The sequence below is a fragment of the Plecotus auritus genome (assembly GCF_963455305.1).
Source record: "Plecotus auritus genome assembly, chromosome: 6".
Taxonomy (NCBI): Eukaryota; Metazoa; Chordata; class Mammalia; order Chiroptera; family Vespertilionidae; genus Plecotus; species Plecotus auritus.
Window position 1 is genome coordinate 42213089 of NC_137773.1, and position 25107 is coordinate 42238195.

Here is a 25107-nt window from a genome sequence, read left to right on the forward strand (position 1 = left end):
AGATCCAAAGACAGAGAAACATCGATCAGACCATTAAACCTCAGAGGGAAGGTAGGGGAAGGTGGGGTAAGGGGGAGAGATCAACCAAAGGACTTGTATGCATGCATATAAGCATAACCAATGGACACAGACAACAGGGGGGCGGGGTTAGGGCATGAATGGGAGTGGGATGGGGGGGCAATAGGGGAATTAGGACACATATGTAACACCGTAATCAATAAAGAAATTTAAAAAAAGATTTAGCAGGAGAAAATATTGGAGACAGAATATTTCACTCCAGAAATGAATAAACTAAACTATGCATTTAATGCAGACTTTAATAATGTGAAAATGTTTACCCAACTTTGAAGTGACAAAACAACTTTAGAGTGTCATTTATTAAAACTGGTTTTAAATTGCTAACGAACAGAGTCTTGATAATAGATGAGTCTAGTACTTGAATTTCTTAATGTCATTCTGTTAAAAAATGGTATATGAGCCCACCTTCTCTACATATACTTTCATTTAAAAAAAATCACATTATGCATCACATTAAATTAAATAAACTCTGAATTTTGATGATTATGTGGTTTTGAAAATGAAGGAGCATGAACAATTGCTGTCATTTACTGGGTACTAACTATAGGGTGTGCACTATTACTTACATATGATTTTATTTTATTTTAAACCTATCAGGTGGATTTTACTATTGTAGATAAAGCACATGTTGGCTACATAACTGGTTAAGTGAGGCAGCCAGTGAGGGTGGAGGTGGGACCACACCAAGGCATGCTGTCACCTTGGCATGATTTTCACCGTAAAAGATTATTGCAACTGATAGTGACACCAATTCTAGTCTCTGCTCAACCAGGGATTCAGGAAGCAAGAGGCATGCGAAATTTATACCTTGCTTTATGGTTGCACCTTTTTAAGTAACATTATAACAAATACAGTTTAAATCAACAAGGTGGGGGCAGGGGTGAGCTTAAAACTTTTTCCTTTAAAAGTGCCCATATATTACTCAGTTTTGACACACACTGTACTGGTCTCATCCAAGTTCAATATTCTATGATTATGTGATTCTGTTGGCTGTGGGTTTTGGTCTTATAGGAAACATTTCAAATTACTTCAGTCGATGTTGAGCAATCCTACTGTAGTAGGAAAGAGTTGGGTTCTCCATACACCGGAGACCGATTTTATTAAACTCATCCACACCCTGTGGTGTTTTTTATGCACACTCCCTTTGTCTTCTAAAGGAAGTTTCTGCATGTGGGAGAAGGGTGTGAAGGAAAACAAAATCCTGGACTGTGCCTGCGTGATGATTTCAACGGAGACACACAAACATCTGCTGGGCTAAAGGCACCAGCTGCCGGCCATGCAGAGGGCCCGCACAGCGCCGCTGGGCAGGAAATTAAGAAAACTGTGGTGTCGGTGCATCAAATTGGGAAGAATTTTAGAAAGAATAAATCTTGCTATCCACACTGACATTTGACCAATAATAAAGAATGAAAATAAAATATACTAAGTTCAAGATAATTTCCTTTTTATCCCCTTTGTTTATACCACTGATTTTAATAAAATAATTTGAGCTATTCTCAGAAAGAAATGAGCTTAATGTTGTGTAAAAAATCTGACCCGCGATGAAAAAGGGGTTTTGCTTCTTTAATTCTCCTGTGTTTTTCTTAACATCTCCAGAGAAAGTTTGCTGATGTTTAACCTCAGAAAATACTTCTGAAACTGATTCAGCTTTTAACTCATTGCTGTTGATCATCCCTTCCAGCTTTCTCTTCTACCGTGGACCTGATTCATGACAAGACAAAGTCTAAATTTCAAAAACACATATGCACCTATTTATTTTTAGGACTTGTCAAGGGTATTTTGGTGAAATCAGTGGGCTATGTTTGTATTGACAAAATACCCATGTCCCTGGAGGGCTGTCCTGTCATGTGCCACCATGGTAAATCAGGTTTGATTAATGGCTCAGAGTGGAACAAGTCCTTGAAATGTGGAAGGCTTACATTTTATAAAGTAAAGGAATGATTCTGAATCACTTGATGCATTAGTTGTATTTAAGGACAAGTAGCTATAGTGCAGAAAACTATTATAATCGAACAAATACACTTAGCTTTAAACTTCTTCGAAGCTTTGGAAAATGCAAAAATGTAATAGATTACAGAACTGCTCTAATTTATCAGAAGCAAAGAAACACTTTTTATGGATTTGGACAGAAATACTTAACTCTGACGCTTGTTGTTTTGACCCACGTGGAGGGACATCCATTAGTGTAACACCCCAGTCCCTCAGCCCACGCCCCCCCGCCACACCTCTCAGGGAGGCCAGAGGAATGATTCTTGTGAATGGGGGATAGGCTCTTGTTTCTCCTCTCTCCACCAGGTTCACAGAGAGGGAATGACCTGAGTAAATGTATTTGTTCCACAAATTTAAAACTCTTCTGGTTATGTTTTTCAAGACCAAAGTGGTTAAATTGGGAGCTAGCTCTGCGTCCTCCTGCTTTAACATTCATAAGACAAAAGTTTGGGTCTTATTTTGCAACTGGTGCAGAATGTAGGTGGATCAGAAGGATGCTTCTTATCAGACCGCCTTCATCGCCACCTTGGAATATTTGATTCATTCATTGGGAACCTTGTGAGCCAGACGACAAGACATTTAATTTGTAGATATAAAAATACAAACAGAGAGACCTGGGGTAGGGTCAGGGCTTTGAGCCTTGTGTTTTCATAGGAGACTCTGTGCACCTTTAACTTGGACAGCGAGTCATGGCTGTGTTGTGGAGTGTGGCTGGGCTTTCAGTGGCTTTAGGGTTTAGGCATAAGCCCTGTGAGATTTTCACCTTGAAAGACCATGGCATCTTACGGCAAGTGACACTTTTTTACAGGCAAGTACCAGTTTCCATGGAGGTGGTGGGCCGTAAGTGAAGGAGCACGCCCCAGCAAAGGGACAAGCCTATGCAAACACAGGGGTGTCTTTAAGAGCTTCAGCACATAGAATATTAACTGAGAGGGCCGAGGTAACCGAGAAAAAGTGCAAGGACCATGCAGACCTTAGCCAGGATATAAACTCGGTTTGCAGTGGTCTCTGTGGGGCCATGCACGAGCAGGCCTGGGGCACATGGAGTCTTCAAGCACAGAGAGCAAAGGTTGGCTGTGCTTCCCACGCCTTCCCACCACGTCTACAGGACACTCTTGGTGCCACCTCTAGGTAGGAGGCTCAGGTTACTGTGGCTTTGACCTGACTGTGCAGCCAAGATTGGAAACCGGCAGATGATGAGCTGGGATTCAGGAGACCCGTGCTGACCCGAGAATCACGTCCTGCTGCAGTTTCACACGGCTCTGGATTTGGTCATCACAGATCTAACCGTGGCCTGAGGTTTGTCAAGACACAGATAATGACCTCTCTCAAGTAAGAGCCGACTTTATTACTAACTCAACCAAAGGAACAGGAGCCCTCATACATTGTAGAGCTTCCTGGCAGGAGATCCCCACTGACCACCAGGGGTTCTGGAGGACGTCCAAGGGAGCAGGGCTCCCTGAAGATGGGGCAGCAGTGCCCTGACCCCCATATTTATCTTTAGGATTTAACTATCTTCCACCGAAAATGCCTTTTATTTAGTCAATAATTATGTAAAAGTATCAACTATTTATATACTTTAAACAAACATCACCAGGATTTAGTAAACGAGTTGCATAATAGAATTAACAACCTATAGATTGCCGCTTTAAAAAAAAAAGTTTGGCTCCTTTATTTATAAAGAGACCCCCACAGCTATATGACTGTTTCCAGAAACAACTGGAATCTTGCTTTACAATTTAGAGGGAGTGTGTATTGATATTTGGAACTGAATGTGTTTCTTTTGTGATGTGGCGGAATTTATCCCACATCTGGAAACTATAACTTAATTAAGTCCCCAAAGTGCCTCAGGGTGACAGAGGACAAGACTTCACAAATTTTGAGGCATTGCAGAATAACAAAAGAATTTTAAGGCATTGTCCCAGCTGCAGGAGGGCCTTTTCGTGTCTTCTGCTTTGAGAGGCCCTAACAATAGTGGTGCCTTTCCAGTCTGGAGTCTGCAGTCCCAGGATTCGTTAGCAGGGACACCAAAAGCAAAAGGCATTAATGACTTGTGCCATCTGGCTTGTTAGCAGCCGGTTTCAGCGAGCTGGTTAAGAAATGGAGTCATCACTGATGCACTTTGGCTTTATTATTCGTTGTGATGTACCTTCCCGTTGTTTCCACGGCCGAGTCAAGATCGAGCCCCTGCCTGTGTCTTCTGGAGCATGTCATTTCTGTGAAGGCTTTCACCGAGGGTCATTCTGTAGTTCATTTGAGTAGATTCTTTTCACATGAAACAAATGGGTGTCTTTTTTTGTAATTCGGTAAGCTACTTAAAAACGGGCAGCTTAAAGCATTTCATCAAGTCCCATTGTTGCTAGGTTAGCACTTAGATTTAAAACAGGAAAGATTCGGAAGCATGAACAGTGCAGAATGCTAGAGTGAGTTACTTATAATTTATTCTTTCTAAATTGTACTCCATTTTGGTGTGATTAGGAGTCATGACTGTGTCATATATAAAAGCAGTCTGAGAATCATCCTTATTTTGAAAATTATAGTCTCATTCTCAGAATTTTTAGAGCCTGAATGTATTTAATCAAAAGATAGGCAATGTTTCTTAACATAGTTTATCTTATTTTAGAAATAAACTGATCCAAAGACTCTCTTTGCTGGGTCCTTCTTCACTAAACTGCTTTTAAATCTGAGATTCCTTAAGGGGCAGGTCTTCATTTCACAGATGAAGAAATAAAGGTGCAGAGAGGGTGAGCTACTTGCCCAAGGTCACAGGGCAATTAAGGAGCAGACGTGAGATTTGAATTGAGGCTTCACGAAGTTCCAGTCTTTGATGTCATAATTTTACATACATGGGCCTCAACCCTCTTGAAAGATTCTGATTCCGCAGGTCTGAGTGTGGCTAGGGAACAGGATTTTTACTCAACAGCCCATATGAAGTGATTTTCCTTATCAGGAGAGTTCGGGAAACTTACTGCAGAGAACATATGTACAATGTCTGTCCTGGAAATAGCAAAATAATTTAATAATAACTTTGGATTTGTTTCGAAATGAGAATGCGTCTATGCACACTTAAAATTGTGTATGTCCTATTCTGGGTTCCAGATTCGCAAGTAGCTCTCTTCCTGATGAGTAAATTGGGAAAAGTTGTTCTTCACAACCACTCAGGAAAATAATAACCCGAGACGAATAATAATGGCCTAGTCGAAATTAGGCAGTAGGTCTGCACGGACTGGCCATGGGCTGCTTTATAAGAAATCACTGAAAAATGCAGCAGCCAAGTTTAAGGACAGACTTTTCCCCTTTGTTTAGAGGCCTCTGTGACCTGCTGGGCCGAGCCCAGGACAGGAAATGGGAAAGTGTCTGTTTTCCTCCGACACCATTTGGCCGCTGGAATAGAGGACGTGGTCGAAAGCTGCATGGTGGCTCCATAGGAATTGAAAGGCCTTGGGCAAATCAGTCAGACCTGCCTCTCCCCATCAGCAAGCCAGGATAATAATAATACTGGCTAAACTTATTTCAATCCCATCTGGATTTACTTACTGGCAAGTGTAAAGTGTTTTCAAAATACCGAATACTATATAGCGCATCCAAGCAGCTTGGATTTCAGCGCCTCATCCTTTTCCTTCCTGCACTGCAGCATGCCCCGCTCAGTGTGGTGGGAGGGAGCGAACCCCCAGACCCTGGGCCCCCAGGCCCTCGCCTGATACTGTTCCCACCAAAGCACATGATGGCCCAGCCCTCCCCATAGACCACTTTTTCCCTATTAACCTCCAATCCTGAAGGAAATGTCCTTTCATCCTTATTGAGATCAGAATAAAACCATATGAATACTCTGAAAATACAAAAACTTATCATTCTTTTTAAAAAATGTATTTATTTATTGATTTCAGAGAGTAAGGGAGGAGGAGAGAGAGATAGAAACATCAATGATGAGAGAGAATCATTGATTGGCTGTCTCCTGCACACTCCCCACTGGGGATTGAGCCCGCAACCCAGGCATGTGCCCTTGACTGAAATCGAACCTGGGACCCTTCACAGTCCACAGGCTGACGCTCTAGCCACTGAGCCAAGCCAGCTAGGGCAAAAACTTATTCTTACTGAAAATGGTTAACTTCCCGAAAACATAATTTTATGAACTACTTTCCCCCAGCCCCCCACAGCCTAGGCCTGTAGGACCTAGCATATCTGAGAGTATGTGTACCACTCCTGTTTTGATTTTGCGGATATAATAACGGGTCTTCGATCCCTCTTTGCACTGGCTGCTAAAACACTCAGCTGCAGCTCCCCTCTGGTAAATACACATAAACTGGATCCACGTTCTTTATCTGCCTTGTCAATCCCAGCTTCACCTCATATTTCTTACTTTATTTTTCCTTTTGTTCTGTTTTTCTCATCCAATTAATATTAACGTTGTGTCTTAATGTATCTTCAAGTTGCCTTCAACCCTTCCTGGAATAAAAAGCAGGGCTGGAGAAGAGTTTGTTTCAGAAAAGCTGCTTGGCAAATCCTTATATCCATCCTCCAGAACTCTGGATGCCTAACAACACGTAAAGACTATCTCTGGTGTTCTTGCCATGAATATTTTTTTTCACTATATACCGCAGAGACCCTTCTCTCTTTACTCTCTCTGAATATGGAGTGTATCTGGGAAGAACAACTTTGGGCCTCCGTAATAAATTTCCTCGGATTTGGTTTTCTTGGGACAGCTAACCCTTTTACATGCATGTCCTCCTGTTGAAGGACCGAAAACCCATCAACGTGCTTTTGATTCCCGGGGAGCATGGATCGAAAGCAGAAGAATAAAGTTTTAAAAAAAACCAACACACAAAACGAAACGAACAAACAAAAACAACAACACTGGCTTTTCTTTGGTTTAAGCAAATGAATACAGGTTGAAGAACATTCTACGTACAGAGCCCCTCCATCTCAGAGCCTACTCAGTACTTGGAAAAATTCATAACCTGGCAAAATAAAAGCATTCATTCTCCTTCAGGCTGGGAGCCAAATCAAACCATTCTTTTAATTACAGGTGAATAATAACACCCTTAAATTTCTTACAAATAACGTCAGCCTCCTTCTGCGTTCTGACTGATGGGAGGTGATGAATGAAGACCTTTTAATTCAGCACAGCTGGCTGCCTTTTGTTGCACTTCCTCTGAAAGGCTGCCGCGCAGCTCCGGCCTGTGTTGTCAGATGTGCTGAAAACAACCTGCCTGACTGGAGGTGGAAACAGCCTTCACACAGAAGACGTTCGCGTGATTGAGTGCCCTGTCGGGACGCAGCTGTGGCAGTCAGCGTGCGAGGTGGAAGATGGGCCATTTGTTTGAGTGTGTGCGTGTGCGTGTGGTGTGTGTGTGCGTGTGTGTGGTGTGTGTGTGTGTGTGGTGTGTGTGCGTGTGTGTGTGGTGTGTGTGGTGTGTGTGTGTGGTGTGTGTGTGTGGTGTGTGTGTGTGTGTGTGGTGTGTGTGTGGTGTGTGTGCGTGTGTGTGTGGTGTGTGTGGTGTGTGTGTGTGGTGTGTGTGTGTGGTGTGTGTGCGTGTGTGTGTGTGTGTGTGTGGTGTGTGTGTGTGTGTGGTGTGTGTGTGTACATGCGCGCGCACACACACAAGTGTGTTTTGATTTGATGGTTCTCCCAGGACTAGAGAAGGCCCTGCTAGTCAACCTCTGAGGCTGGTGGAAAAACAGGTGACTTTAGTGTTGCTGCCAGGGTTGAGGCTCCCCTGTACAGGAGAGGGCCTACCGCCTGGCTCTGAAGTCTGCATCGGCCTAGGGACTTCAGCGTGCCGGGGCTCGATGCGGTCTGGGAGCTGCAGGCCTCAGGGACATCTGGAGAAGGAGCTGACCTGCAGCGGGTTGCAGCGCACCAGCCTCTTCCAGGAATGAACTCCCAGCTTTTCCTGGGAAGAGGGCGAAGGAGTGAGCTGCACCATTCCCCGACTCCCTGCAAGCCTAATTAGAATGAGTCACGTGTGAGCGAGGGCATCTGGACCTTGTCTGGGCAGTGCTGATCTGTGTCGGGGGCACCAGTGCCGTCACCTGTGGTATACAGCTCAGCACAGACTCCAGAGATTTATTCTTCTCACAGGGGGGCCAAGTCACAGGGCCAACAAACCAGTTTCCCAAGACAGAACGAAGCCCTGGACTGGCTGAGTTCTTTCTTTACACTAGACTAGGTGGTGTATCAACCATCTTGCAAGATAGGTTTTATTTCCATTTTATAGATTTGAAAAAAAAGATAGTAAAAGGAGGCGCTGAGGAGGGCTGGGAGGACAGGATTGTGAATTTGCAGGGGTCCTCAAACTTTTTAAACAGCGGGCCAGTTCACTGTCCCTCAGACCGTTGGAGGGCCGGACTATAGTTTAAAAAAAAACTATGAACAAATTCCTGTGTGCACTGCCGGCCTGGGACGAGTCGGCTGCTAAGCAGGACAGGCAGCGGCACCCGGCGGGCCGGATAAATGTCCTCGCGGGCCGTAGTTTGAGGACGCCTGATAGAGATTCACACCCAGGTCTAGCTCGAAATCCTCTGCTCTTTGCCAAAGTTGACTTTCTTGTCATTTTAACAGTGTGCTATTTTATCAGAGCTTGTTGAACAAGGAAACCATACATTGTCCTTTAAGAAATGTGTAATAATTTTATGCAGAAGTTTAAATTATTAAGATTTATGTCACATGCAAGTATAATCTTCTAGAATTCTTTAATGTCTTCCTCTTCTACTCTTAAATAAAGATAACCCAATAGTGATTACTTGAATGGTGTTTGCATACCAGGGGAGAAAGGACAAAGAAGACAGCTGGCAGGAGAGAGTCCCTTGTTTAGAGCTCTGGCTTCTTTCCAATTGCCTTTAAATTCCTCATGTGGAACCACACCACATGATTAATTCACACAATAAACTCAGTGATCGATCACCGGCTAATAAGTACCTAGTATGAACTTGGAGAGTTTAACACTTTAGGTTTGCATGTAAATGTTGTGTTTAGAGGATATCAGAATATGGTTAAGAAGTGTCCTTTATTAGCTGACACTCTAAGTAACTGAATTAAGCCCCATATGTTTAAACTTCATTGCCCAGCACTACAGATATTATGTGATGGGTAATTCTTTCTTTTGGGGGACCATCCTGTACATCGTAAGATTTTTAGCAGCATCCTTGGCTTCTATCCACTAGTTGTCAGCAGCAACCCTCTCACAGTTGTGAAAATCAAAAATGTCTCTAGATATTGCAAAATGTCTCCTGGGAGGAAAAATAGCCCTTGGTAAACTACAACTGCCTTACAAGATATATGACCACATAAAGCAAAAATTAAGTCAACAAAGCACAGAGTATTGGGGGAGGGGAGTAAATTGAATTATATTATTACAAGGATCCTACATATTATATAGGAAGTAGTTCAATATTGATTGTAGTTAGTCTGTAATAACTTAAAGATACACATAATTCCTAACTCAACCTGTAAACAAATGTAAAGAGATATACTAAAAAGCCAATCAAGAAATAAAAATGGAATATTAAAAGTAACTCAAGAGAATGCAGGAAAGAAGAAATAAATAAGCAACAACAATAAAAAACATGAGGGGAAAAAAGGCACAAAATGGCAGACCTAGATGTAACCATATCAATAGTTGCATTCAGTGTAAATGAACTGTTTTCCTATTAAAAGGCAAATGGTGTCAGTCTCTATAAAGCAGAAAGACTCAACTATATGCTGTCTCCAAAAGATACACTTTAACAACAAAGACAGAAATAACTTAAAAGTATGAAAAATTATATCATATGAATACAATTAAAAATAAAACTGTATGGCTATGTAACATCAGTCACAAGGATAAATAGATTAGGAAGAACTAATTTAAATGTGTATGTGCCCCAAAACAGAGTTTTGACATACATGAAGGGACAATTGATAGATAAAAAGGGAGATAAAGGCAAATCCATAGTAATATTTTGAGACTTTTAACATCCCTCTTGCAGTAATTATAGACAGGTTTCTCAGGGATCTCCAGAGAAACAGTTAATAGGATGTATTTGAACCAGGATAAATTATGTTAAGCCATAAAACAAGTCTCGGTGAATTTCAAAGGACTAAATAGTACTAGTAATTATATTCTGTGATCATATGAAATTATGTTATAATTCAACAGGATAGCTAGAAAAGTTCTAATACTTGAAAATTAAACAATCAACTTCTGAATAACCCATGGATCAAAGAAGAAATCACTAAGAAATAAGAAAATATTTTGAACTGAATGCTGATAAAGATACAACATATCAAAATTTGTGGCATGCAGCTAATATAATACTCAGAGGGGAATTTATACCTTCAATGATTATTTTAGAAAGGGACAATGCCTTAAGATTACTGATCTAAGTTTCTACATTACGAAGCTATTGTAATTACCTTAAGTTTATCATAAAACTACTTTAAGAACTTAGAAAAAGATGAGAAAAATTAAACTCAGGTGGAAGAAATAATAAGTGCAGAAATCAAAGAAATAGAAAAGAAACAATTGAAAAATTTTACAAAACCATGAGGTGGTTTTTTAAAAAAGTTTAATAAAATTTATAAATCTTAGCAAGATGGATGAAAGTAAAAAGAAAGAAATGACATTCTAATGTCAGGGTTAAAAAATGGGACATCATTGCAGATCCTACAGAAATCAAAAGGATTTTAAAAAGGTTTTCCTTAAAACATATAACTTAACAAACCTGATATCAGGTGAAATAGGAAATATAAATTCCTTATATGCATCAGAAAAAAATAGTGAATTTATTTTCAGGTTTTTTTCTATGACTATATTTAGGAGTATTGTTATATAATTGTAATTATATATATATATATATATATATATATATATATATATATATATGCCTAAGCGACCATCCAACCCATAGCTCTGACATGCAATGACCACCAGGGGGCAGACGCTCAACACAGGAGCTGCCAAGCTGTGGTGACTTGGCAGCTGCGGTTCTCGGGTGACGCATACAGAACCAGAGAGGAGGGAGCCCAATTCCGGGGTGTGTCACCTAAGAACTGCCCTATTGCAACCTGGAACCCCTTGGGGGATGTTGGAGAGCCCGTTTTGGCCCGATCCCTGCAGACCAGACCGAGGGACCCCATGGTGCACGAATCCATGCACTGGGCCTCTAGCAAGAATATAAGTATATATAACATATTTCCTATATATCTATCCCATGAATATATATATAGAATTCCATAATAGAGTTCATATTTTTTTATTCTCAAATAAAATGCCTAAATACATTATAATGCTTGAAAACCTTGCCGCTTTTCTCATTGGAATTTTTCTATTGAATAAAGTAGACGGTCTACATGGTGGAAGATTAGACATTTTCCTGGAGTGAATTAAAAAAAATCCAGTATTTATTTATAATAGAAAGACATGAAGCTAGTAAACATTTTTATTTTCCCTGAATGTGACCTTCTACAAAAAAAGGAGATCTTTTACCCTGGATCAAAAAGGGATAAAAGAGCAAAGAATAATAGCATGAATTACAGGCAGTGACAAAGCTGCATCAGGCACCTGAGCAGGCACCATGTAATTTGAAACAGTTAAAGACTAAGCAAAAAATTAAGCTGATTCCATGAAGTAACATAGTCTAGATAATTAATACGGATCCTACAACTGACTGTCAAGTGAGGTTGCATGGGACAGCTGAGATGATGATTAGATTAGTTAATGAGAATTAAGAAAGCTACATTTCCTTTGCAAATAGAAGTGATTATGTGTTACATTGGTGAGCCTGAGGAAGGACATACCATGTTTCTTTAATTTGATAAATCAAATTTTGTCTTCTCCATGACCCCTCCCATCACTTCTCTAATTTAAAACTCAATTTCCATAATCATGTGAGAGTCTTGAACTTATTAAGGGCCTGGGAATAGGTCTGAGTCTATAATAATTGCAGGCTCTCATCATTTCCCTGACTCCTGATGCTACCGACTATGTTTCCAGTCTGTCCTTCCTCAAGCAGTTGGCTCCATTCAGTCTCACATGTGCTCATCCAAGTCATCCATTCCCTTGCCTACAGATGTGCTCACAGCTACTTTCACTGCTTCTCTACCAGCCACAGTTCCTAATGTCCAATCTCCACCAATACTCTGCTGCAATCTCTTATATAGAGCCTCATGCACAAGTTGCTTTGGTCTCTGCCCCCACCACTACCTTCCCCTACAACATACCCCTTTGTCTTTGTGAATCTCTGCTTCACTGGGTTTTGACTTCCTCCCATCTAAGGCTGAAGGTTGTCATCTTCCTGTTACCTGCTTTGCTTTTATAACTCCATTGTCAACCATTGGTTTCAATGGTGCTATCTCAGTGCATCCAAATATTTTTTCTTCTACAATGATAAATGTTTACAGTCTCTTTTCTTTTTTAGAGAAGCACCCCGACTAGGCCGTGGATCTGAACCCACAACCTGGGTATGTGCCCTGATCCGGAAGTAACCTTTGGGTGTATGGGAGATGACGCTCGACCAACTGAGTCACACTGACCAAGGCTACAGTCTCTTTTCAATTGCCTAGTGCAGTGGTCGGCAAACCGCGGCTCGCGAGCCACATGCGGCTCTTTGGCCCCTTGAGTGTGGCTCTTCCACAAAATACCACGGCCTGGGCGAGTCTATTTTGAAGACGTGGCGTTAGAAGAAGTTTAAGTTTAAAAAATTTGGCTCTCAAAAGAAATTTCAGTCGTTGTACTGTTGATATTTGGCTCTGTTGACTAATGAGTTTGCCAACCACTGGCCTAGTGCACAGCTTATCAAACTGCTCAGAGGCCTCCTCAGCCCTGCCACAGGGAAGCCAGACTCACAGCGAGGGCTCCAACAGTGACTGCTCCATGGTTTGAGCATTTCTGTCAGGGCCCTTTGGACAATGGTCATGTGCCTAAAAGAACCAGAAACCAATTCAAGTAAAACTCTCTAACTGTGCAGAAAAGAAAGAAAGCAAAGTTAAGGAAATTGACTAGAGTCCTAAAACAACATCACAGGCTAGGCCTTGCCCCTGTTTACACTGAGTGGCCAGATTATTATGATCTCTGAACGCATAATAATCTTGCCACTCAGTGTGTGTGTGTGTGTGTGTGTGTGTGTGTGTGTGTGTATTCATGCACCGGGCCTCATATATATATATATGTGCATGGATGGGGTCCGGCCAGCCTGGCCAGGGGGAGGGGACATGGGCGGGGTCTGGCCTGCCTGCTGGTTGAACTCCTGGTCGAGGGGACAATCTGCATATTAGCCTTTTATTATATAGGATATACACTGAGTGGCCAGATTATTATGCATTCAGAGATCATAATAATCTGGCCACTCAGTGTATTTTTCTTAGTATTCCCACCTGTCATCTCTTAACTCATCTTCAACAGATTAATAAATTGTTATTTAAAGAACTAGACCTGCCAAGGGACTTGGAATAGAAATTCACCTTCTGAGTTTTAGTCCAATTAATTGTTATATACATCTTTTAGTAAAACATATTTTTTCACAACAGACTCTTTATTTCAGATTGAGGTTTTGTTTATGCAAAAATATTACTGTGAAAAAAACATGTACCCACATTTTACCTGTTTCTCCAAGAATTCTACACATTCAAATTAGGGTGTGTGATTTATTATGTAACAACATATACTGAAAAACTATACCTACCAGACACTGTTAGGCACTTGTGGCTACTGCTCTTGGGGAGCTCAGAAATTTCTTTTGTGCCCGGGAGGGTATGGAACCAAATACCCAGTCATGTAAATCATTTTCCTGCATCTCTTCGAGTTTTCTTCAGGATTTTAGGCTGAAGTGGTAAAGACTTTATTATGAGGCACTATACTAATGATGGCACTGGGAGGGATAGTTTCTTCCAAGAAGAGAATAATTGCATTCACTATTTTTAATCTGCATTGGCCAAAGTAATTGCTGCTTAAGACCACAATAATGAAGCCAGGAAGTGTGACATTTTCAATTTCCCCACCAAAACCAGTTTAAAATCTTGTTTTGAATTTGATATATATTCTTATGATGAAATTCTTAATGGTTTTAATTTATTTGGCTTATGATTTTAATTATATGTTCATTTTTATAACATCTTGCAACTATTCAGTATTTTATCAGGATGGCAAGCAAGAATATGTGTATTCCTGAATAACACTGGCTCTGAATTCTTGGTTTAATATTTTTAATAAAATATCAACAATCTTAATCAGAAAGGAGTTATAGAACAAAGAACTCCAGCGTGGACCCTGCCATGAGGAACTGATTTTAACTCTCTGAAGGATGCTGGAGGACGGGAGCAGCAAAACAGGGTGGTGCTCCAGGAGATCCCTTCTGTGAAAACAACAGCTGGATATGCCTGGGGCAACTCACTGGTGGGGGAGGGCATGGATGGAAGAAACATTTTTTAATTTTTTTTTTTTAGTGTTGGAAAGTTTTCAGTGAAATCATGATGTCACCAGGATATGTTTTGTCTGTGACTATAATTTGCATAAGTTCCTTCCCATGAAACTGTGTACAATACAAAGGAATGCTTCATGCTACATTCTGCGTGGATGGTGCCAAGACTTTTAAGAGTCCATGGAGGAGACATTATGTACAAAGAATTTCTTTTGTAAATTCTCCCCAAGGAAGAACTAATGAGAAAGGAAAGAAACAGGACGTGCAAATACTACAACTTCACATTGTATTCGTAGAAAGACTGGGGTTGTTTTGCATTCCTGATCATTGACTAATATTTAGCTTTGTACTTCATATTTTTTTGAGAAGAGGATCCTCATTTTCTTTGATATTTATGGCTTGAAATATGTTCTCATTGTATTATTCTTCCTGTTATAATTACCTCATGCATTTTGTCAAATTCCTGGCTTGGAAAGATTTTAATCATCAAGCAAAATGTATTTGGGACACATTTTTGGAGATTTATTTTAATATCAAGTTAAGGAATGTCTTGCAATAGAGCAGAGATATTCAAGTATCAAATACAATGTCTGTAAATCAAGAGCCATTGAGTCTGTATCATTTTACACAAGAATTTTAATTCCAAAAAACTATTTGAAATTTGTGTATGTGGTTTAAATAGGCTCCTCAGTACCGGTGTAAATCAGAGGATATAAATAAAATAATGGGGCAGAGACGGGTGAAGTCAGTAAATATTGATGTGCCAGATACATCCAATGCTAGCTACTTCAATATTTTTGCTAATTTAATATTAAAATTTTTTTTTACGTTTATTGACGACCTTACTAACTGGTAATATGAATGACTAAGCCATTTGAGCCAGCACTTTCACTAAAAACAAGTAAAATTTCTAAAAGCATCAAAAACCCAAATACAATAAGAAGACTTCTCAGGACAACTTCTAACCCAAAATAGGAACTTGGAGCAGTAAGGAAATGATTAAAGCCACTTTTATTGATTGATTTATTGATTGATTGATTTTAGAGAGAGAAAGGGAGAGAAACACTGAAATGTCGATCAATTGCCTCTGCCACGTGCCCGCCCTGACCACGCTCCAGTCAACTGAGTCACACTGGCCAGGGAAGCCATTTTTATTTTTTAAGAACTTTGTTGAATGAGATAAACCTGATCTTCAGTTTTGCAAAATGCTTTGGGGCAGAAAGGGCTACACTCTAGGCCCAGGGTCGCCCAGAGTGGGAAGTTCGGGCAGCTCTGCCCTGGAAGTTGGGAGCTGCCAAAAGCTATATCCTCAGGATAAGAGTGAAGAGTAATTAAAGGACCCCATTTCCTCTTTACCCCTAGAAGAATGCAAAGAAATCTGCCATAACCTTGAGACAAGCTAGAGAGAAAGATAACTTCCTGAGAAATTCTAACCACATGCCAGCTCTCTCATGGATCTGTTGCACCAATTAATACTGTGTTATCAGACACAGCTAAAACTGTGTGAATTTAATTTTAAATGATTCTTTAATCATTAAAATGATTGGTAGTGTTCCCAAGTACCTGGCAGGAACACATGTGAATACTTTCTGGAGGAATCTACCTTTCTCACCTTAGGCTTTAAGAAAACTTGCTCTTCTGGTCCCAGGCACTTTAGGAGCCATGAACCAAACCACACATAATCAGTCTAGAAAATGGCACAGAAATGGCATCAAGAAACTCCAATCGCAAGCACACAGATCTCTGAAGGGGCAGACCCCAAGTTCCCTAGGATCACGAGCTTTGCCAAGAAACACAACAAGAAGGGCCTGAAGAAGATGCAGGTTGACAGTGCCAAGGCCATGAATGCACGTGCTGAGGCTATCAAGGCCCTCATAAAGATCAAGGAGGTCAAGACCAATAGTTCAAAGGGCAGCAGCTACAAGCTCAGTCAACTTGCCTACATCACTTATCCCAAGATTGGGAAATGTGCTTGTGCCTGCATTGCCAAGGGTCTCAGGCATTGCCAAAGGCCAAGACCAAGGCTCAAACCAAGCCCCAGGCTGTGGCTGACACTGTAGTCCCAGCTCCAGCTCCAGCTCAGGCTTCCAAAGGTGCCCAGGCTCCCGCAAAAGCTCCACAATAGAGGCCTCTGTCTGCCTATATGGAAATGGAAGAACTCGTGTGACGCCTGGGCTGCTGCCTGCAGGAGGCTGGTGTCCTTCTGTGCTATTTGTACAAATAAACCTGAGGCAAGAGCTGCCAAAAAAAAAAAAAATGGTCACAAATTTAAAAAACCAAGAACATGTCACATAAGCAAAAATAAGCATACATGTAAAAAATATCTCACATCAGCAGAACAAAGAGAAAGAACAGATGACACAAAGATACCTTCTAAAGAAAGCTCCCCTATTCTGGAAGCAGACAGAGAAAGAAAAGAATCTGCTAAGCCTTACTTTCTTTTTACCCTGTGACAGAATATAATCATAGTATTTTTCTTTCCCATCACTTTCTTTGTTCATCCATTTCTTTGTTTATAAAGAAATCCTTCTATCCTGAAAGAATAAGATTGACTTAGGGCCTCATTATTTCCCTTGAGAAAAAATAGTGGATAAGAAAAGATACTGGGAGCCTTTTGAGATTATAATACAGAAATTCGACTAATCTAATTAATAGAGACTATTAGATTGAACCATATAGAATTGCCATTTTCCCCAAGGTCAACAACTATTAAATGAACAACAGCAATTTCATATGGTTCAAACGAATATATTAATTGAGCTAAGCTGCTGTTTCAAAGGGACCTTAAATACAGGGGATCAAACACTATTGTTTTGCAATCCAGATGTGATGGGTTTGTGGTTGGTGGAGTGACTCTCTTATCCTCAATATATATCCTTCAAGTGTGCTCTAATTTCCCCCATTTCCTAGCCATCAAACAGAATGAAAGATGAGGGCTAGGGCATGTATGTACCTTTCTCTAAAAACAGGGAACACAGAAGTTGAGTCCATCTTTTTTTCTTATATCTCAGCCTGAAATTGAAACCAAGGGTCCTTTATGATTTTGATTAAATTTAGTTTTAAATCCTAGCTCTAGAAATCATCTCTCTCTATATATATAGGGTGGTGGCAAAAGTAGGTTTACAGTTGTTCACATGGGAAATATTACAATAATTATTAAATAATACAAGAATAAACTCAGTGTTTCATGTACAACTGGAAACCCACTTTTGCCCTGCCCCGTATTAACGGATAAAAAGAGAACAAAACCATTTCAATGGAAGTCACAGAGTATCACTTTTTCTATTAAATGTAAATTTGTTTGTATGGAAAAAGATGTGCAGGCTATAATTATTGCAATAGCTTTATTAACTCAAAAGAATGTCACTCATAACTGTAAACCTACTTTTGCCCACCCCTGTATATATACCCCTCAGAGATCTAGCCTTTTCCCTTGATAATCAACAAAACCCTAAGACAGCAGAAGATAGTAGCCAGGTAGGCTAAGGATAACACCTTGACCTAAGTTATGTTTCAGTTCCTGAGCCCTAAGGTGGAACGACCCCTGGCTACTTTCCCATGAGACTAGACAGAGGGACACTGGAAAAGACCTCAAAACTGTCCTTAAGAAATGTAGAAATGACTCATCAGCCCTAACTCACTGACAAATCAGCTCCCAGCATGATCCTGAACCCTTAACTCACATAGTCTTGTGATTTTGCCCTAAAGGATCTGTAATCTTCACACCATAGTTATAATTTTATACATCTCCTTGGCACTACAATTACTTAGGGACTATTTTCAAATCATCATATGTTGGCCTTTGTTGTTGTTAATATTTTATGTATAACAAATTTTTCTTGTATTATTTGAAATATATATATTTTTAGCATTTTAGAATTTGAGGTTTTTCATTTCTCCTGTGACAAAATAACATTTGTCAATGTGCCATGGGACCTCCGTAAACAGTTTTGGAAGTATGCTCAGTCCTATGCATATTTATTATTTGGCAACTTTATTCAGATTACATACAGATCTATATTTTCATTATTTGGGATCTACTCAACCCATAAAAGACTTATTTGTCAGTTTATTTTACTTTGTTTCATAGGTTTTGATTTTGTATATCTCTATGAAATATTATTCTGCTCGTAAACTTTCATAGCTGTTATCTCTTCTTATCAGTATTAGATAACCCTCTTGTTTAATATATGTACACTAGAGGCCTGGTGCATGAAATTCGTGCACGGGGGGGAGGGGGGGTGGTGTCCCTCAGCCAAGCCTGCACCCTCTCCAATCTGGGACCCCTTGAGGGATGTCTGACTGCCTGTTTAGTCGGACAGTTGGACATCCCTCTCACAATCCAGGACTGCTGGCTCCCAACTGCTTGCCTTCCTGCCTTCCTGCCTTCCTGATTGCCCCTAACTGCTTCTGCCTGCCAGCCTGATCACCCCCTAACCACTCCCCTGCCAGCCTGATTGATGTCTAACTGCTCCCCGGCCAGCCTGTTTGCCCCCAACTTCCCTCCTCTGCTGGCCTGGTCACCCCTAACTGCCCTCCCCTGCAGGCTTGATTGCCCCCAACTGCCCTCCCTTGCAGGCCTGGTCCCTCCCAACTGCCCTCCCCTGCTGGCCATCTTGTCGCAGCCATCTTGTGTTCATATGGGGGCAGAATCTTTAACCACATGGGGGCAGCCATCTTGTGTGTTGGAGTGATGGTCAATCTGCATATTACTCTTTTATTAGATAGGATAGAGGCCTGGTGCATGGGTGGGGGCCAGCTGGTTTGCCCTGAAGGGTGTCCCGGATCAGGGTGGGGGTTCCCTTGGGGCATGAGGTGGCCTGGGTGAGGGGCCTGTGGTGGTTTGCAGGTCAGCCACACCCCCCGGTGACCCAAGCAGAGGCCCTGGTATCTGGGATTTATTTATCTTCTACAATTGAAACTTTGTAGCCTGGAGTGGAGCCAAGCCTTCTGCTCGCTCCGTGGTGGCAGCCATTTCTGTTGGGGTTTATTTATCTTCTATAATGGAAACTTTGTAGCCTTAAATGGAGGCCAAAGCAGGCCAGGGCTGCAGAAGCTTGGCTTCCTCCATCACCGGGGGCAACCCTAGCATTCTGCTCTCTCCAGCTCTGTGGTTGCCGCCATTTTTGTTGGGATTTATTTATCTTCTATAATTGAAACTTTGTAGCCTTAAGTGGAGGCTTGGGCTGGCCAGGGTGTGTGGAAAGCTTGGCTTCCTCCATCGCTGGGGAAACCCAAGCCTCTCTCCTGCTCTCTCCGTGGCAGCAGCCATCTTGGTTGGGTTAATTTGCATACTCGCTCCTGATTGGCTTGTGGGCATGGCTTGTGGGTGTAGCAGAGTGATGGTTAATTTGCATATCACTCTTTTATTAGATAGGATACATATATATATTTTTTTTACCTTGAAATTTCTTTTATCTGCATTGATTTTATTGCCTTTGCCTAAAAAAAATCTTTCTCTGGCTTGTACTTTTACTCTATACCTTTTAAGAAATATGTACTGTAAAAAAATTGAGGTTAGTCTTTTTTTCAAATTATATGAAAAACTTTATTATTTTAAATCCAAATTAATACACTAAATTATTAAATTTGAAATTATGTATTTTATTTTTAAGAAATGTTTTTTAAAACTGTGCATTTAATTTTGTAGCTAGATTTATAATTATTTAGATTTACCTATATGGTTAACTATATAGGTAAATCTAAATAATTATGTCATCCAGATCCTTCAGTTTTTTTTCACCATTCTGGGGGCTGGAAGTCCAAGATCAAGGTGTTGGCAGGTTTGGTTCCTCCTGAAACCTCTCTCCTTAGCTTCCAGATGGAGCCTTCTCACTGTGTCCTCACATCGTCTTTCCTCTGTGCCTCCACATCCTTGGTGTCTCTCTCTCTCTTCTTACAAGGACACCAGTCAGACTAGATTAGAGACCTTATGACCTTACCTAACTTTGTTACCTCCTCAAAAGTTCTACTTCCAAATACAGCCATTTAGGGTTAGGGCTTTAATATATGAACATGGGGAGGACATAATTCATCCATACACTAGGTTACTTTCACTCATTGATCCATCAGAGGAGATAATTCTCTTGTGCAGCCAAAATTTCTTCAGATGTTATTTTTGCTAGGAGAAATTTTACTGAGTTTTTCTGTCAAAATTACATTAAAAAAATCTTCACCCAAGGATATATTTTTATTGATTTTTAGAGAGAGAGGAAGGCAAAAAGAGAGAGAGAGAGAATGAGGCATTGATGTGAGAGAGAAAAATCAATTGAGTGCCTCCTGTAAGTGTCCTGATGGGGATCAAACCTGGTATGTTCCCTGCAACCTATGTATGTTCCCTGACTGGGAATTGGACCTGAAACTTTTTAGTGCATTGGGACGACACTCCAACATACTGAGCCACCTTGCCAGGGCTATAATTACATTTTTAAAATATGACTCTTTTCTTCTTTTCTCTCTCTTTTTTAAAACATCTCTACTTTGGATTATCTTTTGTTTAGGTTGTCTATTGGAGCCATTAGTTAGATAGCCCATAATAAGATACCAAGTTTTCTGTACAAAGAATATTTGTATAGTCGTTAAAATACTCTTAAAAATATATGTTGCACATATCACTTATTTCCAGATTTGCAATTCTCCTATAAATACAGAAGTTTACAAGTTAAAACTATGTATGTATGATCTAAATATTTGTATCTTATTCATTATAGTAATCATACTAGTAGATTATCGTAGCCTGTTCTCTGACATGACAAGATATTTCCAGTAAGTACCTATTTCTTGTTTCGTGTTCTTTGATTTAAACCAGGGGTGGGCAAACTTTTTGACTCGAGGGCCACAATGGGTTCTTAAACTGGACCGGAGGGCCGGAACAAAAGCATGGATGGAGTGTTTGTGTGAACTAATATAAATTCAAAGTAAAGGAGCGGAGGGGAGACCAAGAGAACCCTCTGCTCTTTCGGCTCCATGGGCCGGATAGAACAGCCGAACAGGCCGGATCTGGCCCGCGGGCCGTAGTTTGCCCACGGCTGATTTAAACGATGAAATTTTAATCATCTTTGAAAATCTGATCTGTCTGCGAGGGAATCACTTACGGGCCAACAAGGCTCTGCTGCTTTAGTTCTTATTTATATGTTCTAGACATCCTGGGACTTTTCCCCCTAATTTATTTATTTTAACTCACCGGAACTATTTCAGCCTTAGGTATTGTTTTTATTTTCTAAGAACTAGTTGAATTGTAAAGATGTTAAGAAGTTCTAGGAGAGAAATAGAAACCTTAGAAGTGAGGCTTTCCCTGCCCCCTCCTCCAATATAAATATGTCCTTCCTGTCACAGTAAACTAACTTTTAAGAATTGCTCCTATCAGCTGAAATTGCATACGATTGGTGTTTTCATTAGTTGGTGGTCAACGCCCCCATCTAGGCTGGAAGCTGCATGAGAGCAGAGACTGATTCAGGCACCACTGTGCAGCCTGTGCCTAGCATGTTGTCTGCCGCACAGGAAGAAAACGGTGGTTGTTCAATTAGTGAGAGAAATATGAAAATGCTACAAGCATTTTTTAAAAAGAAACTGGAAAACATTTTGGTTATATAGACTATAAAAGAAAAGGCTGAAGGAGCTCATTATAATAACATTAGAGTAAATTAAGCGCAAAAGTGTGTTAAAATTTATTTATTTAAATCTCATGAAGGCCCCTCAATGTTCAGTTTTATTGTTCTCACTCTACAGAAGATGAAACTGAAGCCGATGGAGTTAGACAAGTTGCCTAAAGTTATGAAGTTGGTAGGAATTTGAATCCAGATATGTCTGACTACAGTGGTGTTAAGGACTGAATTGTATCTCCCAAAATTTATATGTTGAAGTGTAATCCCCAATGTGTTTGGAGACAGAGACTTAAGAGCTAATTAAAGTTGAGTGAAGTCATAAAGGTAGGACCCTAATCTTATAGGACTGATGTACACACACACACACACACACACACACACACACACACACACACACACGAGAGGTCATGTGAGGACACAGCAAGAAGCCAGGAGGAGAGGTCTCACCAGAAAGCAACTCTGATCACACCTTGATCTTTGACTTTTAGCCTCCAGAACTGTGAGAAAACATATTTGTTATTTAGGGCATCCAGCCTCTGGAGTTGTATTATGCCAGCCTAAGCAGACTAATACAACTAGAGAAAAAGAAAGAAAGAAAGGAAAAAAGAAGAAAAGAAAGAAAGAAACAAAAAGAAAGGAAGAAAAGAGGGAGGGAAGGAAGAGAGAATTAGAAAAAGAGGGACAGAGACAGTGATGGTGGAAGAAAATGAGAAACGGGAAGGAAGGTAGGAGGGAGGGAGGAAGGAAGAGAGAAGAGAGAAGAAAGTGAAAAAGTAGAATTTAAGTTAATAGTAAAAAAAAAGTTGTTTATATGAATATGGAGAAAGAAAACTGTGGAATCTTCCTTTTGGACAATTTTAAGAATAAGCCAGCTATTATTTATCTTGTATGGTTTAGATTTTATTCTTCTTGGAGGCAGTGGCATGAATTAGATCACCCGTTAAAATAACTGCTGGTCTTATGTTTCCAGGGATTAAAAGAAATAAAAAAGATGGTTCTAATGAGAATCAGACCTTAATCTTAAAGGGAAGATACTTTATTTTCTTTCCTTTTTCTCTCGTATTCTTGGTCCCCCACCCCCTTGTACCCACTTTTCTAAAATCCTTTCTTGGTTATGAGCCACAATCACAAAAAAACAAAACAAACAAAAAGCAAAGCAAAACAAAACAAAAAACCCACAACAAAACTAACAAGAAGTTTTGCTGAGTGAGAAATAGTTCATGAGAATAAAAAATAAATAACGAGGGGAAAGAGACCTGATATTTCAAATGTGAGTAGTGTAGAAGGAAAATTATAATGACTCAGATCTTGCAGCTTACCTTTGATCTTTTTGCAAGTGTTCTGAGTTCCCAAATAGGGACTTGGAAAGCACTGTCTTATAGGGGCTCCATTGCTTTTGCAGCCCCAACAACTCTTGTGGGATATGTGGACACAGGGGGCTTTACAGTGGGGCAATTACTATCTTAGTTTGAGCAATAGGGTTTTAAAGGATTAAGCTTCTCCTAGCTACTCTTGGGTTTTTCCATTCTTAATCATCAAACTAACTTGAACGTAAGAGAAAAATGGTTTTAACAATATGGTGTACTTGCCTCCCTGGCCATAAGCAGAAAAGGCATTTCTTAACAAAGCCGTATATATCTAGGACTGGTCTCTCAGGTTTTACATGGGTTAGTTTAGACCAAAGTTCATCTGATAGTTAAAGACCCTTGTGGAGGCCAACAATAAGTAGCACATTCACTCATTAAATCCTTTTTAATACTTATATTTCAACTAGAGGCCTGGTGCATGGATTTGTGCACCAGTGGGGTCCCTTGACCTAGCCTGCGGGGATCAGTAGACCTCCATGCCACTGCAGCCTGGCCTTACCCGCCAGCTCATTGGGCTCCAGCCCACTGTCTGCCTTGATCCCACCAAGTAGTGTGTGAAATGGCAGGTGGTTGGGCGCTGTGCTGCTCCCGCTCATCCTGGCCCTGCTGCACCTGCCCCAGCCACTGCTGGCTCCTTGCAGTGCCGCAGCGCCAGAGAAGTGGCTGCGGAGCACACTGACCACCATGGGGCAGCTCCTGCATCGAGCGCCTGCCTCCTGGTGGTCAGTGCATGTCATAGCTACTGGTCGGTTGTCCAGTCGTCCAGTCACTTAGGCTTTTATATATATAGATTTTATTCTTGCTTGAAAGAGGTCAGTCTTTGTTCTATAAAGGCCTCTAATGGATTGGACCAGGCCCACCTCTACTATGAAGAATAATCTGTTTTACTCAAAATCCACTGTTTAAATGTTAATTTCATTTAAAAACACTTTCACAAAAATATCCAAAAAAATGTCTGACCAAAAACCTGGGCACTGTGGTCCCCAAGTTGACACATAAAATTAAATATCTTAGGGGATAATAAACCACCCTGCTATTGGGTTGAGAGATGGTCCTTCTCAGTGCACTCACAGACATATGAGTTAAAAGACAAGTTATTTAGTTCATTTCTTTGTTTTTTTGCCTTCAAGTCTATCTTTTTCAAGGTGAGGACTGCTACTTCAGCCTACCTGGAAACAAAATAGATGAGGAGGGCATACCCCGAATATCAGCTTTTCCTTGATTCACTTGAGAAGTATTTCACTGGACAGTGTTGCTCATAGACTCCTTAAATCTGTTTCCTACCCCTCTGAGTTCAGAAACAGGTAGACTTTCCCAACTTACAATGTCCCAAACTCTTTTTTCCTAAGATAATCATTTGCAAACTAGACAATTCTTTCCTAAATTCATCTTTTTCCTGTAATAACTTGTTAAACACAGTCAATAACAGTCTAAACATACTAACATGGTATTTTCCACCCTTTCCCCCTAGAGCAGTGGTTCTCAACCTTTCTAATGCCGCGACCCTTTAATATAGTTCCTCATGTTGTGGTGACCCCCAACCATAAAATTATTTTCGTTGCTACTTCATAACTGTAATTTTGCTACTGTTATGAATCGTAATGTAAATATCTGTGTTTTCCGATGGTCTTAGGCTCTACAGCAGTGGTTTTCAACCTGTGGGTCGCGACCCA

The 25107-nt window shown here is 40.6% G+C and overlaps 1 protein-coding gene across 1 annotated transcript; it reads left to right on the forward strand.

Moving 5' to 3' along the window:
- Positions 1–16157: 16157 nt before the first annotated feature.
- On the forward strand, positions 16158–16523 carry LOC308250746 (large ribosomal subunit protein eL29-like; the record flags this gene model as incomplete). Its single annotated transcript, XM_080673434.1, has 1 exon — positions 16158–16523. The coding sequence occupies one exon, from the start codon at positions 16158–16160 to the stop codon at positions 16521–16523; it is 366 nt and encodes a 121-aa protein (XP_080529560.1).
- Positions 16524–25107: the final 8584 nt, after the last annotated feature.